The sequence below is a fragment of the Puntigrus tetrazona genome, chromosome 19 (genome assembly GCF_018831695.1).
Source record: "Puntigrus tetrazona isolate hp1 chromosome 19, ASM1883169v1, whole genome shotgun sequence".
NCBI lineage: Eukaryota > Metazoa > Chordata > Actinopteri > Cypriniformes > Cyprinidae > Puntigrus > Puntigrus tetrazona.
Window position 1 is genome coordinate 18,675,830 of NC_056717.1, and position 15,841 is coordinate 18,691,670.

At 36.4% G+C, this 15,841-nt stretch overlaps 2 protein-coding genes across 2 annotated transcripts; one reads left to right on the forward strand and one right to left on the reverse strand.

The window, feature by feature from the left end:
* The first annotated feature begins 546 nt into the window (after positions 1 to 546).
* Positions 547 to 11,383, forward strand: zgc:86598 (STKc_CK2_alpha domain-containing protein). Its single transcript, XM_043218281.1, has 14 exons — positions 547 to 679; positions 2,519 to 2,589; positions 4,959 to 5,089; positions 6,109 to 6,220; positions 8,177 to 8,278; positions 8,400 to 8,450; positions 8,542 to 8,601; positions 8,916 to 8,999; positions 9,306 to 9,416; positions 9,506 to 9,607; positions 9,980 to 10,080; positions 10,177 to 10,325; positions 10,806 to 10,895; positions 10,975 to 11,383. Exons 3-14 carry the CDS (start codon positions 4,989 to 4,991, stop codon positions 11,091 to 11,093), a joined length of 1,182 nt encoding a protein of 393 aa, XP_043074216.1. The 5' UTR covers positions 547 to 679; positions 2,519 to 2,589; positions 4,959 to 4,988; the 3' UTR covers positions 11,094 to 11,383.
* Positions 11,384 to 11,519: 136 nt separating this feature from the next.
* Positions 11,520 to 15,420, reverse strand: LOC122324083 (CD209 antigen-like protein C). The gene is made up of 7 exons (XM_043218282.1): positions 14,833 to 15,420; positions 13,657 to 13,773; positions 13,453 to 13,488; positions 13,304 to 13,375; positions 13,069 to 13,223; positions 12,178 to 12,287; positions 11,520 to 12,087 (listed from the first exon to the last, which is right to left on the reverse strand). Exons 1-7 carry the CDS (start codon positions 14,891 to 14,893, stop codon positions 11,913 to 11,915), a joined length of 726 nt encoding a protein of 241 aa, XP_043074217.1. The 5' UTR covers positions 14,894 to 15,420; the 3' UTR covers positions 11,520 to 11,912.
* Positions 15,421 to 15,841: the final 421 nt, after the last annotated feature.

A 15,841-nucleotide genomic window follows, 5' to 3' on the forward strand; every position in this document is an offset into this window, starting at 1 on the left:
TTATATATTCATTCTCAATTACAGAAAGAAAGACCAAGTTATGAAACTCATCCACAACTGTAGAACTGAATGTCTTTGCTAAAAATTTCGTTCTCCCATTTCTTTCTGAATACAGTGTCCACGTAGGCTCTATTGTCTGTGCAGAGAGTTAATTTAATAATCTTCCTCTTTATACATGCACTTTTGTTCAAATGTAAAAAATAAAAATAAATATTATTATTAATATTATTATTTTATATTAATACTTATAATATTTATAAATATTTATTTATTTATAAATAATATAAGTATTAATATAAAATAATAATATAATAAGTAATAATATAACAATTAGAAAAAGGGAATTAATCAGGTATATAAATATAGAAATAAATACTAGAAAACACCAAAATAAATTATTTGCCTGACTATACAATGGACTATGTACATTGTAAAACAAAAACATATTATTACATATGATAACATATTATTAACCATTGTGGATGTGAAATTTGATTAAAACATAAGCAAGTTAATCATAAGCCAGTGCACAGAGTGGGAGGACCAGTAAACCCAGCGTCTTTGAGCGGAAGCCAGTATCAGTGAGCGCGCCGCTGAAACGCGCCCCCTGCAGGACCGGAAGAGCGTCGCGTCTCCTCGCGCTAACTTCGCCGCCGCCATATTAACACAGAGCTGAGAGGTAATACTAACCGCCCTTTATATTAATACTTTGTGTCTTTCTCTACGAACGTTTAACATATACACGATCTTTATATCATTTTAAAGAAGATGAGGGTTTTTAATATGAGGCATCGTGCCCTTCTGTGTGTTTAGAAATGTGTTTATTGTGTAGATGATGGAACGTTAGCATGGCTTTGGCTAACGTGATGATATGCTAAAGAAATGTAAGAGAAACTCGATGATTTGATGGGGTTCGGTTAGCTCAACACTTAAACGTTGTGGTGGATTTGCTTAAATGTAGATTTATGTTAAAAAGGAAAACTAGCTGAGCGGTTACGAGTGTGTACAATTTGGACAGGCTGTTAGTTTAGCTCCTAACTGATGCTCTACATCCTGATCTGAATGAGGGTTTGATCTGCACGTCAGATTTTGGTCGTTATTTTTATTTTTATCCTCCTATTTCGTCCTAAATCCGTAGAAAGTTTAATAAAGGCTTTGTAATATTTAACACCCTGTTTGGATCATCCTTGATTTTTGAAAATGCTACAAATTATGTTTTAAGCTCATCATTTCATTGAGATACAGTCCAATTTAATTGGAAAGTATTTTAAGTTCCTTTATACCAAAACAAATATTTTTTTATGAGGTTAAAGGTATAATTGTGTGAAAATCTTTGTTTAATTATATTTAGTTTAGTATCGTTCTGTATTTGGTTTGATGGGGCAATATTTGATGGCTCTGATAACAGAACATAATTAAAAAAATAAGTGTGCTTACTATTTAGGCAGCGTTTTTAAGTATTAAAACATGAATGTGTTGGCCAAAAACATAGACTATAGGCAAAAGGTGGTTGGCCATGTTCTTCTGTTGCTTTTTAGGAGTAATTAGACTGGCTTGTGTTAAGAAAAAAAATCACTGATTGTTCCAACAATGATGGAATACTTGTGAATATTAAAATTATGATTTAAGGGTTTGAAAAGGTAATTGCGGTTTCAATAGTAAATGTATTTTTCAGCTCTAAAATTTTTAATAGGCCAGAAATGCATCTTTGAAATGCGTCTTGGTTTATCTACTGATGTTTGTTCGGATGTAGATCGTTCTCCAGGGACTATCTGCGTAGTGGCAGGTGGTTGGAAAATGCTGTTATGTTATCATTATTTAATTGCATTAAATATGATGAAAACAATAAATGTTTGAATAAACGTATCCTTTAACAGAACATTTTAAAGTCATTTTGTATTAATTGTTTTAACAGGTGTCCATGGTCCTTAACACGTCTTAAATTCAGATTATTAACATTTACGGTCATAAAATGTCTTGCGGTGTAACAAAAATATTTATTGAAGATGTCTTTAATTTTGGCAATTAGGATGTAACCTAATGTGATTATTAAATTTCTCAAGGATATGATTTAAAGAAATGGTGTGCGTAAAAATTAAAAATTTGCTTTAAACTGACTTGCCCTTGGGCTGTGTTGCCAAGTCCATGGTTTTCCTTCAGAATTAAGCTTCTGTAACATTGTTGCCCCAGTTTTTTTTTTTACAGTAATATTTACCCCTGGAACACGATTGGACCTGCTTTGATCGCTAACTTTGCACTAGCGATTGAGATCAACACAGTTCTGTTCTGACAGACAGATGGAAAATGGCGGCGTGTTTCCTAATGAATGTTTATGATTGTGTTTTTGACTGCATCATCACTTGGTGTGTTCAACACAAATGTTGCTTTGAGTTTGCCAGTGGCCCGGTTTGGCGGCACACAACTGGTTTTGTTCGTACAAACAAACAAACGTCTTTGCAAATCAAATACTGACGTCAGTGGAGGTTCTTAAAGTTATTTGTTTTGCTTTGCCTTGCAGGTGTTTGTAGCATCACCCTCGTCTAAAACCATCGCAATATTCCCCAAGGCTGCCCGCAAGTACAGTTTTAGGTGAGTCGGGGGGGGGTAAATGTCCATTGCGTTCATTGAAACCTCATTTGACGCATTTGAGGAGTTAAAATGCGTCTACATATTTGGTCCTCGTCCATCTGTAGATTAGATCATGTCATTTTTTGGTCCGAGATTGGAGTAATGGCTGCTACTGAATGCAGGCTTTGTGGATCATGTGATATCAGGTTCGGCGCTCTTCTGAGGTGGCCGTCGGGGAGGCAGGAATCTTTGGAATGGTGATCAAACCAAAATCCCATCTGGCAAAACAAAATTATCCATTGTTTCTTATAGTAGATTCCCATACGTGGCATCACTTTGTGTTCCAGCGTCCCTGCTTGATTTCTTTAGCATTCATAAATAGGGATTTGGATAGGATACATCTAAAAATCAAGAGATGGTGAGTTGCCTGATGGGCTGGTTTATTAATTGGTTTTGGGGAAACCGTGGATAATTGAGCTGGTTTCATGTGACGATTACATGATTCCGTTTGGCCCTGATCTAATGTGTTACTTAAGCAGGATTTACATAAGACAAGCAAATATCATCTGGATGGAATGTGATGTTTTATTATCAAGCTGGGCTATTTTTAACTTAATATGCCATCTTAAAATCAACGCTTTGTCAGCAGGTCCTTCTGAATGTGTAGTTGTGAAGCGTGGGGGCGAATAAAAAAAAAAACACTTATGAGAGAGAAGTGAATGGTTTTTAAGCAGGTTCTAGTACGAGTTGTCAACAGGATGGCTTCACAATGGAGGGGTGGAAAAAGGATGGTTTGGTTTTCTTTTGAACTAGTTAAGGCAAATAAGAGGAGAACAGACGTAGATGAAATCTAATCACGCTAGGGTCCTGCAGGCCAGTCTCCATTACAGCACAGATCCCAGTACTGGATCAAAATGGTTGTTCATTAAACCAGGAAGTTCCTGTTTTCAGTGTTATGAGACTCATTCAGACCTGCTGTAAAATAGATTGATTTCTATTTTAATACAACAAAATCTGCTGTAAGGAGGCTATAATTAGATTAGGGAAATATAATGCTTGGCAGACATTTTTTTTTTTTTTTAAGTTGTGGTTGGTATTATTAAAGGCATGTTAAGCATAAGCATTACGATGGACTCTTCATATTTCTGAGACATTATAACTTTTATTTTGGTGAAATGAAACTACAAAAATATTATTTTTTGTCATCCCATTTACCCCAGTAGCAAAAACTAAAACGGTATTGTGTCCTTAAAGGAAATGTTCACCCAAAAATATGAAATTCTCATGCCACCTAAGATGCAGTGGGGTTTGTTTTCTCATTGGACCAGATTTGAAGACATTTACCATGACATTGTTTGCTCACAAATGGATCCTGTGGATTGAAAAGTACCGTCAGAATGACAAAAAGCAGTCCAAAAAACATTACAATAATCCCATCAAATAAATTGTTTTTGTTTGTTATCTTCAGACCATTGCTTTTGGCAAAAATCATGTATATGTAATATTGCTTAACGCAAAGCAAATGTATTTAAAATAATATCTAGATTTCTCATGGTAATCACGGTCTGCGAGATGGGTCCATTGCTAATTATTTATTGCTGTTTATATTAGGTATGTTGCTCTTTAATAAGTTGTACATGGCTGATTTAGGAGAACTGTGCTTTCACTAATAAGTGTTTTTCATCTGGTGGATGATAAAATAGCAATGAAAACCTGGCTTGAAACATGAGTTGCAACCACCCACAGCCCTGTAGCTGTTATTCATTACCTAACTTACTAGAAACCCTGGTGTGTTCTTTAATGTTTTTTGCTGTACAACGACGAACTGTGTATCAGGTAGGTCAGCAGGTGAAAGAGAAGCAGGGTTGGGTGGTACATTACTCTGATTGGATTATTCCAACAGCTTCGACCTTGGAAACATCCAGTAACCACCTGATGCTCATTTCTGGTTCTGTTCAGCATTGTGTTGTTACATGCAGAGTGATCTAATTAAAATGTATAGAAAGCCTAAAAGAAAACCGTATTGTGTCCTCAAGCCATCTTGTGTGTTTTCAACCCTGAAAGAATGTGCTGACACCTTTTGGACTGCGGCGGTCTAGTCTTCCTCGGTCTGCTTGCATCTAGATTAAAACTTTCCTCTATCTGGGCAGAGATTCAGAACTTTAATCCAGTTTTTTTTCAGACAGTCAGGGGTCCGTGTCGTGGCCGGGGGACTGTAAAGCCAAACACCCCGGTTGTAGATTCATCTTCCCTTTGATTCCGTACCAAGTCCACGTGCAAATGAGGCCACCGTTTTCAGGCCCCAAGCCTTTTATTTCAGTCGATCTTATGGATGCAGATTGGTCTGATAGTGCTGTCCCTCTATTGATTGTTTTTGTGTGCGTTCACAGCCCTGACAGGAGCAGCCACACATCCAGATCATGTCCGGCCCTGTCACGAGTCGATCTCGCGTTTATCCAGACGTCAACACACAGAGACCGCGGGAATACTGGGACTATGAATCTCACGTCGTAGAGTGGGGGTGAGTGTGTTGTTTTTTTAAGAATAAATGTGGTATTACAAGGTCTGGATTTTTGAAGTTGGGTTACATTATAGGATGAGTAGAATTACAGGGTTGCCAAAGTCATAGGAAAACCTGAAAATAACTTTGTACTAGTTATGTCAAATGATTAATCTCATCTAAAATAAGTTTTTATATACATAATGAGTGCTTACTGTGCAAACAAATGCATGTATATATTTGATTTTTTATGTAAAATGTTCAATTTATATGATAAACATAGGTCCGTATATATATATATAATAAGAATATTATAAATATATAAATACATGTCAGTATATTCAAAATATATGCTAAATATTTGCATTATTTATATATATATATATATATATATATATATATATATATTATACACACGTTTAATATGTGTTTTCCAGGTCTAGAATTTTTTGGGGGGCTTTGTTAAATACAACAGATTCAGAAATGACTGAATGGTTCATTAACGAATCAAAAAAGAGGTGTTATTGTGCCAGTCCAGTATTTTTGTATTGATATCTTGTAATACAAGTGATATCTTGTATCTTACAATATTATACCCAACCTTGTATAATTGTTTTTAAGTTGCACTTTCTTACCATGTTCAGTTATACAGAAATAGGTCATCTAATAATATAACTTTGAGACCATTGTTTGATGAAGCTGCTTCTATGTATTATTGAAACTAAAACAAGAATGGTCTGTTTTTGATTACCTCTTTAAGCCATTTTCAGTCTTAATTCTATACAGCTGAATTGAACTCATCAGAGAGGTCTTGAGGGCCTTAATTCGCAGTAATAGTAAACGAATGGCATTTTATTTACTAGTTTGGAGGCTCTACATGTAATGATCAAATATTAAGTATCATTCAGTTAAGAGTCCCAGAATTTTTTTTCAGTGTGGTGCGAAATATTTCTCTGCAGGGCTACAGGGCTGATGTCTTTCTTTGTCTGGACTGGCGTTTCATTTGCACTTGTAATAACAGCTGTCGGTCTTGTCAACAGAAATCAAGATGACTACCAGCTGGTGCGGAAACTCGGCCGAGGAAAGTACAGCGAAGTGTTCGAAGCCATCAACATCACAAACAACGAGAAAGTAGTCGTCAAAATACTCAAGGTGACAAGCGTTTTTGTTGTTCCAGACAGCTTTAACAGCGGTCAGACCAGCCCTCGGTCAAGTCAGGTTAAGTTCAGTGGGACAGTGAAGACCCCAGGGCTGCAGTTCTTTCCAGCTTCTCATTTTCCGAGCGGTTGACGAGAACGTCTGCAGAGATAAGCCTGTTTACGTTATGGTAGGCAGCGGATGGTATCGAAACCAGAAGCTGCTGGCCGACGTTCAGATGAACGGGCGCCTGGCGAATTCTTTCCTAACCCCCTCCTCCTCTTAACCAGAGAAAGCTCTAGATTCTAGCGATAACACACGACGAACTGAGAGCTTCTTTTCAAGCTAAGTGATAAATAGTTTTGAAGATTAGCACGTTGTCCTGTAATGTAGCCAGTCGTGTGCAATGAACTTCCCCTGCCTGGAGACACGAAGGATGAAGCCGTGCAGAATGAGTCTAGACGCAGTCAGATTGGATGTCGTTGTCAAATTCATCTGCACTGCAAAACTATGTTAAAATTGAGCTTATTTGCATTAATATCTTTGTATGGAGCAATGGTATAGTTGCGCCTGTGGTGGCACAAATTGGATTCTGGCTTGGCATTTCAGGAAACCCATTATTGAAGTGAAATAAAAGTTTTTGGCTAATATAGCGAGTGGGTGGTTGTGAAAACAAAACAAAACAAATGAATAATCCTATAGGCTAGGTTTTTTGACCACACCAAAATTGTTTATATATGTAAAAAAATTTTTTTAATATTTGGTAATACTGTCTTCATTATATTCATTTTTAAATTCAGTAGATTTTCCAGATTGAACCTATATTTTAAAATGAAGTTTAATTCTATAAAATATATATAGATATAGATATAGATATATATAGATATACAGATAGATAGATAGATAGATGTGATATATAGATAAATAGATGTGTGTGTATATATATATATATATATATATATATATATATATATATATATATATATATATATATATATATATATATATATATATATATAATTTTTTTTTCTTTTAAATTAGGGCTGGTAAATTAACACGTTAATTTGATTCATCAATTACGGTGGAAAATAATATTTAAAATTTAAAAATTATTAATGCATTTAATGCACTTGCCGCACACCAGACCTGTCTGACATTTCATTGACAACAAATATGAGGCAGTGTAACAACTCACTGCAAGATGGAGCCCAGAGAACACTTTAAGAATGTTCTCAAAAGTCAAGATATGGAAATGTCTCTGTTTAAGCTTTTGTCTCATATTTACATCATATAGGCAAAGTCCAACATCACACACAATGCTCTTATACAACAGTTCAGTAAGTAAGAAATTATTATTGTGTTGTTGTTAGTTTTGGTCAGCACACAGCGACTGATTGGTGTATGACATTAATGTACCACAAGAGCGATTCAGAAGTCTGCTCTCTGATCACTCTTGCAGTACTTGGATGTCACACACCGATTGGACTGATGATGATGGTCTGTTTAGAGGTGTGGGGAAGGTGCGTATCAGAAGTACACCAAATGGAAACAGTCTATGACTGCCTCCTGGAATCTGCCATTTGAGCGAGTCAAATAAATAACTTTGACTTAATCATTAACACATTTACCACCACCTACTGGCAGTTTAGTTTTTAATTTTTCCATCGTAATACTAATAAAATAATTAATTAAAGGTAAAGTTCACCCACCCACAAATGACAGTTGTGACAACTTTAATGTGTGATTAATTAGATTCATTTATCGTCACTTCATGTAATTAATTTAGATTAAAAAAAAAAGTAATCTCTTACCAGACCTAAATATTTTTTTACTACTTTTTAAAATTATTTGAGTTTTTTTAAATATTCTGTTGAATTCTGAGATGCCACGTAATGAAGTTAAGCATTTGCAATTTATTTAGTATTTAATGGTTTTGTTTTATTTGTTATTTGTTTTTATTTCCATATGTAGCCAGTAAAGAAGAAGAAAATCAAGCGGGAAATTAAAATTTTGGAGAATTTGAGAGGCGGCCCCAACATCATCACACTTCTAGACATTGTCAAGGATCCAGTGGTCAGTTGACTCAAGATGTTCAAGATGTTGTTGTATGATTGCAAGAATGCAGCATGAAATCGAACGCATTTATTTGATTTAAGATGTCTCTAATCAAAGTCTCTTGCCTTTCTTCCTAAAGTCTCGAACCCCAGCTCTGGTTTTTGAACATGTGAACAACACAGACTTCAAGGTAAATCACTTCTCACGTCTGCTTAATCAGTTCTGCCACCTCCGCTAAATGTAACAAGTCAAACTCAAGCCTCTCGGGTTCTGTCTTGCAGCAATTGTATCAAACGCTATCAGACTACGACATTCGGTTCTACATGTATGAGATCCTAAAGGTAAGTTCTTTCTGATATCGTGGGCTGTACCTCAATTTTGGTTTGTAGATTTGTTTTTGAAAACTCTGATAGACCATTATCCTTTTTTTTTGGCAGTTTTTAAATATAATATTGAAAGATTCTATTAATATTCAGTTAAATTCTTAAATGGAATAAATATATTCTGTGTATTTGTAAATTGTTGAATTTTGAATATTTTTTTGGAATACCAAAAAAAGTTAAAACATTTTATCAGCTACTTTTTTCTTTTATTTATAAGATTTATTGGTCAGAAGATGTTTAGTTCTAAGAGTATCTCTCTCTGTCTTTCTCAGGCTTTGGATTACTGCCACAGTATGGGAATAATGCACAGAGATGTGAAGCCACACAATGTAATGATCGACCATGAACACAGAAAGGTACCGCCCATTTATTACGCCACCTGGTTCTGCAACTCTGATTGGCTGAATAATGATATACTCGCTTACATGCACCAATCAAAAATGAGAGTGGGCTGTAGTGAAAGAGAAGCATTGTTCGCTGCTGTGATGTCAAGCACTTTGCGCAAGATCGAATTTAAAAGTCTACACATTGCCTGTTCTCTGCGTCAACACTGACGCTGACGTGAGACGCCGAAAGAATCACACAAACCACGACCATGAATCGTTCATTCATTTCCCAAATGACCGAAATTACATTTGATTCTCTTCCGTTTTGTCATTTAGCTGCGTCTGATAGACTGGGGCTTAGCAGAGTTTTATCACCCTAGTCAGGAGTACAACGTCAGGGTGGCGTCTCGATATTTCAAAGGACCTGAACTGCTGGTGGACTATCAGGTGAGAGTGAGATGTAGGGATATAAACGAGACTCTGAGATATCTGTTCAATGCACACATTTTATAGCTCCTGCTGCTTTTGTCCCGCAGATGTATGACTACAGTTTAGACATGTGGAGCTTAGGCTGCATGCTGGCGAGTATGATCTTCCGGAAAGAGCCTTTTTTCCATGGACACGACAACTATGATCAGGTGAGTCCTGCTGCTTTTAGGCCTTATGACATATTCATTGTTGCCATGCTGTTTTAAAGGGTATATGAATTGTAGTAGTAGTGTGTCCCTCTTTTAATGTATGCAGAAAACTTTTATGAAGTAAATGCACTTATTGAGATCATTTTGCCAGGAAAAAGTTGTAAAATATATCAAATAACTAGTGCTGTCAAATGATTAGTCACATGCAAATTAGGTTTTGTTTACATGAGTGTGTACTGTGTATATTTACACACACACACACACACACACACACACACACAAAGGTTTGAGTGCAGTGCTCAGCTGGTCTGATCTGTGGAGCGGTGGCTGCTGCCCTCTGCTGTTTTTAACCAGCTCTGTCTCTCTTAACAGCTTGTACGGATTGCCAAAGTTCTGGGCACAGAGGACCTCTACGACTACATCGACAAATACAACATTGAACTCGACCCACGGTTCAACGACATTTTGGGAAGGTATGTTGAGAGATGGGATCGTTTTTTGTGCATGTTGATCTGTTTATCTGCAGATTAGATTTTTTTTTAGCTCTTTCGTTCATCCTGTTTCTCCAGACATTCCCGGAAAAGGTGGGAACGGTTTGTCCACAGTGAGAACCAGCACCTGGTCAGTACTGAAGCTCTGGACTTCCTGGACAAACTGTTGCGTTACGATCACCAAGCTCGTCTCACAGCGCGCGAGGCCATGGAGCACCCTTATTTCTGTGAGCCTTTCAGTCATATAAACCTGAACATTTTTATTTAAATACCACATATTGTGTTGAAATAACTTTAAGGTTTAGCTACAATGGGATGGTGCATAGAGCCCTTAGGAAGCATTTCATGTTTTCCCAAACTTCTAAAAATTGCATAGTTTTAGGGCTTTTATTTTTCCCACAATCTTTATTGCTTTCCCCAAATTCAGTGTTTTAATTTATTACAAAATAAATCAGTCAAAATTGATAAAAGTTCAAAAATGTATTAATTTATTGCTAATTTTATATTTTTTATTTTTAATATAAAAAATGGCAAATTTGAATTCCATTATAACATTCCTAAATATTCAGTAAATTCCATTATTATTATTATTATTGCATTCCATTCACATTTTCATCTTAGATGTCATGTGGAAGCAGGATTTTAGTTTTTTCCTTTGTTTGCTGTATATACATTAATGTCATGGCGTTCTTCGTGTCTCGTGTCAGATCCCATTGTGAAGGACCAGGCGAGGATGGGCTCCACTTCAGGACTGTCCACTGGTTCCACTCCAGTCAGCACGTCCAGTATGATCACAGGTCAGCCGTGCTTTCTGAGCGCACTTGCGTGAGGAGATTTGACAAGTCCTGACAAACCATTGTGTCTGTTTGCCTGTAGGAGGCGTCACATCCATGTCCTCGTCCCAGCCAATGGCCAACATCGCAGGTTCTCCTGTCATCTCCTCTCCCAGTGCTCTTGCCACACAGGTTCCTGCAGCCACTGGTGCCCAGCCCTGAACAGACTCACTCATGCTCTTTCTGCCCTGGGCCGCATTTTTATGTTGAGTGTAAACAAACGAAAGAGAGACTAAATTAGGTTTCTTTTTTCTTTTTTTTTTTCCTTTTTTCTTTCTTTTTTTTTTTTTTCCATACAATAATTATATATTGAAGCTCGGACACACAGCAGACACAGTTGTTATGTTGCGTCAGTGTCCGGCAGTCTTTCCTGATGATGGTGTCTATATAGAAGCCACTACAGTGTAGAAATTCAGAAAAATGGATAATAAAATTTATTTTATATGTCCCTACGTTGGCTTCTGTTTTTTTGCTTGAACGGTTTCTGTTAAACTACAGGTTTGGGGAATTGATATTAAGGTGCAAGAAAAATGTACACTTTCAGCAGATGTTCTTGAAAAAACGTTTAATTTTAACAAGTTTGTCAATAAAACAGATGCCTTTTATTTTTTTTATTACGAAAACATGCCTTCAACTTATATAAGCATTAAAAGCAGAAATGCATTTACATTTAATGCAAAGCTTCCATGTAATGCCATTAGCTCAATTTAACCAATATTACCTTAAATAATAATCCAGTTTGGCCTAAGAAATATAACTGACAAAAAGCAACTTCACTTTCATTATAAGGTATCATGCAAAAAAAATTTAAATTATAACGGGGGAAATTGGTAAGTACATTTATTCTTCAAAGTGACCAAAAAAAAAAAAAAAGATGTGTGATATATATTTTAGACACACACACACACATAATTAGTGAATAAATGGACATCATAATTATTTAATTTTGAATGTGAGAAAGATCTGTTCAGGAGTGATGAATTAAACCGCGGCAGGAGCTTCACACACAAATTTCTTCTTTAAAGAACAGAAAGCATCCGACCAGAAATCTGTCTCTCCGCCTGGATGTCCCAGACCCGCGCAGTCTTCACCATCCGGATAGCCTTGAGTCCAGTTATCTGGCTCTCTGATTCCATTCCCTCTCTTAATCCAGAACCTGTAGAACCAAAAAACACAGAATTCATCTGCTTCAAGTATCTCTTTTTCATTAAATAGGTGGTGGTTTAAACATTAGTGTAGGTCTTACTCTACTGAATCATTAACTGGCTGGTTGTTCACCCAAACCCAGTGACCCTCGGCCTCCAAATCGTTAAGACCAATCCAGTGGCTTACTTTAACTTTGGAAGTAACAAAATCCTGAAGGAGAACAAATTAAACAGTGTTAATTTTTTTTAAATGCACATTCCAGGTAGGTTTGCCAACGGTCCTGTATTTTGGGCTTAATTTGGGTTCCTTTTCCTGACTGCTAACCACTGACCAATTGAAGAACGACCAATCAATAAAGTGTCAAGAACTACAAGCAGCACATATTAAATCTATAAGCTGTCTTTCATTGAAAAAATGTGCCTGTGTGTGTTTTTGGGGAAAAAACTTAGTTCACTCTTTCTCTACTCTGCATTTAACACCTTCTTTAGTTTGTAAGCCTATACCTTTTAATTGAACTGTGCACTTTGCAAAAATCTGTAGTTTATCCACTTTTTTTCTTGCTGTAAAAATGGACCAATGGCCATTCATACATTTTATGGGTCTGACTTCCGTTCTCATCCGCCTTAGCTGTGCAAAACGGTTCGTATTGCTTGATATTGGAAATTGTCTTATCATATAATTTGAATGCATTATCTTAATTATGAACACATCGGCTTAGTAGAAACAGTGTTACCGTTATTCTCGTTATTTACCAGCTGATAAAAAGCTTCACTCATAGGCTATCTAAAAAAAAAAAGGTGACCTTGTTTTGGGACGTTATTTAACGTCAATTTAGAGAAAAGTGTACTATGTGCTCAATAAATAAATTCCAGATGCGCAAAACCAAATTCGGCCTCCTTTTCCTTAAACTGTTTCGCTCAGAAATGTAAGATTGCAGACGTAGCCGTAGACGTGTTTCATCTCGATCCCCTTCTGTAACTGGTGAACACACCTGCTCTTCTTTGCTGTTTATGATCACTAGATGTCCTCCAAGAGTCACACATTGATCTCGACTCCGCGTCCAGTTCTTCTTGACCGTAGAGAAGTAGTAACACTTTCCTCCAGAATGAATCCAGCCGACGGCGCAAAGTGGACAACCTGTGCTGTCTTTAGTAAAAGAGGTAGAGATGAATCAGTTAATCGTTATTAAAATGTACGAGTTTAAGGCCTTTTATACTTTGACGTACAATTGAATCTGTTCAGCTTTCTAAGTGTCTCCTTGTGCTGCTTGTGGAGCACATCAAACCGTGCTTTGTAATCTGCATCCAGAACAAAGAAAAAGTCAAGATGAGACGATGTGGGGTGGTTGACAACCGACTGTGGGATTTTCCCTCACCTGTGGCATTGTGGTCCTGATCAGACACGCCGAAGTCTGAATTAAAAAAAAAGCAACACATGCAAAACAAATCAATCGAATGTTGATTATTTCAGACCAGAAAATTGTCTTTTTTTTCTGACAGAAGCTCCAATATGTGTAGATATGATTCTTTTGGCATGAAACATCAGGTATGAGTTTAGAAGTACAATAAGTTAGGCGTACTTGTAGCGCGTGTGAGAAGTACCGCCAGAGTACAAACGCCTCCGACAGCAAAGACGAGGCAGACGCTGAGAAAGATCAGAAGAACTTTCATCCGTTTCCTGAGGGTCTCCTGACCACCTGTGATTAGAAGTCAGACAAAAACTATTATCTATAATAGTCAAATGCTTAAAAAAAGAACTAGGTACAGTATAGATGTACATCTTTATGAGGAATTTACATTTATTAATTTAACATAATCCCGGGTATAATATAAGGACTTGGCAAATATGTAAATAAATGCACATTAAATAATGTTTTGAGTTACATAAATGTACAGGCTTCCATGTTTTGTGGGAACTGTAAAACATTTTTATTGGTCAAAATATGAATTAATCACGTATAACCTGTAACCATTTATATGCCATTTTATAGCCACTCCTTAAAAACTGTACAAATAAGGGAGCTAAAAATAATCTCTGCAGAGAGATTCTCATCTTAGATCTCTTAGTAATAAAGTCAAAAACCCAAGACTTTCAGCATGCCTTTGACAGCAATGGCAGAAGTCACCACAGAACTTTACATAAATGTAATGAGTGTTGTACTGTAAAAACTGTATTTTTCCCCTCTACACAAAACTATTGGAATTTGAAGATTAAAAAAGGTTATTCTGTATGATTTATAAGATTGTTTTCTCGTGGGGACCAACAGAATGTCAGCACGAGTGCACAGATTTTGGATATTGCCATCTTTGGGGGACATCGTGTCCCTGTAACAAGGCTATATCTAAATGCACCATATTGTTTATAATTAGTTTAAACCAGAGTGAAATATAAAGTATGATAAAGAATTAGTCTGAACTTAGTCACAGTTCTTGATGCTTCCTCGAAGGAAGGAAATGCAACATCCTTATTTAGACTTTTTATTTCTTCTAAAAAAGATGTTTATAGTGCTGAGTTTGATGATTCTAAAGTTTTTATACAGAATGAAAGAATACAGAGATTTTCATTTATTTGAAGTGTATTGGTGTACAGCGCAAAACTATTTGCCGCGCTTCGTTTTATGAATAATCATCAATGCCGAACTGGAATGCTACATGTGAAGTAAAAATATACACAACAGGTGAAAAATAAAACATCTCATTTAAATTTTGAATAATAAAAAGAAATGAATTCGATTTTTGTTGATAAGTTGTCCTACCTTTGTGTGGAGAAGCAGTGGTTGATCTTGGGTACTTAACATTTCCATAAACTGAATCCATTTCATTAAACTGGTAGATGTCTGAGTGACTGTGGATCCTTTTCTTGTTGTTTTGCTCTTGTACTGTGTGCTCTGTGTTCCCTACCTGTTGTTCGTGTTCATTGGGCCATTGTCTTCACCTGTGTCTTGTTAATTTAGTGATTTCCTTGTGTATTCAAGTCCTGTGTGTTAGTATTCAGTTTGTCCGAGGTTAATGCGTGTGGTTTATGTCCTGCCCGCCTGCCTGTATATTATTATTTTGTCCGTTTGAAGAGGATTAAAACGGTTTAAGTTTATATATTTCCGTCGGGTGCTCCTTCACGCTAAAGCACACCCTGACAGACTGACAGTTAAGGAAACAGACTAAACACATAAACAGTGTATCACAGGAAATCGTCATCTTAGAGTGGATGGTTCTGTATTGACTGCAAAAAAAGACAATCCTAAATATCTGCAACCATATTATTTAATACGGTCACATAATTACATACAGCATCTTTCCGGTTTCGATTAGTCCTGATATTAGGAGTAGTTCTGATCTTCATTTCATCGGATGTGGCATTCATTTTGATGTAATCTGCACCTTTAGCACACTTTCGCAATGCTGTTGCTTCTTATTAAGCCTGTAGGTGCACAATGAAAACTTAAATAGAAAAGAGCGCTAAGTGCTAACGGGTAACATTTTTACAAATAATCGAATCTAGATTTCAGTCATTGTCACCGAAAAGAAGTGGATAAATGGCCTAAACGTTAAGTAGAATAAAATGAACGAAATCATTTTAAGTACTGCTAAAAAAAAAAAAAAAGATGAGTAAGTTTTCACACATGGAAAAAATATGCCGCTTGTTCACCACATCTTGTGATTGCAAGCACTTCCTGTCGGTCCACAGGAAGTAAAATGTCACATTCACACATTTAGAAAATATATCTAAATGTGAGTTCATAAAGGCTAACTTATCAACGAGGCTAC

What these genes read in the sequence shown, in the direction of transcription:
- LOC122324083 (XM_043218282.1), bottom strand. Translation starts at nt 14,893, where the DNA reads ATGGATTCAGTTTATGGAAATGTTAAGTACCCAAGATCAACCACTGCT. An exon ending in AAAGCTGAACAGATTCAATT is followed by an intron (nt 13,224 to 13,303) that starts GTACGTCAAAGT and finishes CTTTTACTAAAG; the next exon opens with ACAGCACAGGTTGTCCACTT. An exon ending in TAAACAGCAAAGAAGAGCAG is followed by an intron (nt 12,288 to 13,068) that starts GTGTGTTCACCA and finishes GTTCTCCTTCAG; the next exon opens with GATTTTGTTACTTCCAAAGT.
- zgc:86598 (XM_043218281.1), top strand. Translation starts at nt 4,989, where the DNA reads ATGTCCGGCCCTGTCACGAGTCGATCTCGCGTTTATCCAGACGTCAAC. An exon ending in TAGTCGTCAAAATACTCAAG is followed by an intron (nt 6,221 to 8,176) that starts GTGACAAGCGTT and finishes TTCCATATGTAG; the next exon opens with CCAGTAAAGAAGAAGAAAAT. An exon ending in CATGGAGCACCCTTATTTCT is followed by an intron (nt 10,326 to 10,805) that starts GTGAGCCTTTCA and finishes GTCTCGTGTCAG; the next exon opens with ATCCCATTGTGAAGGACCAG.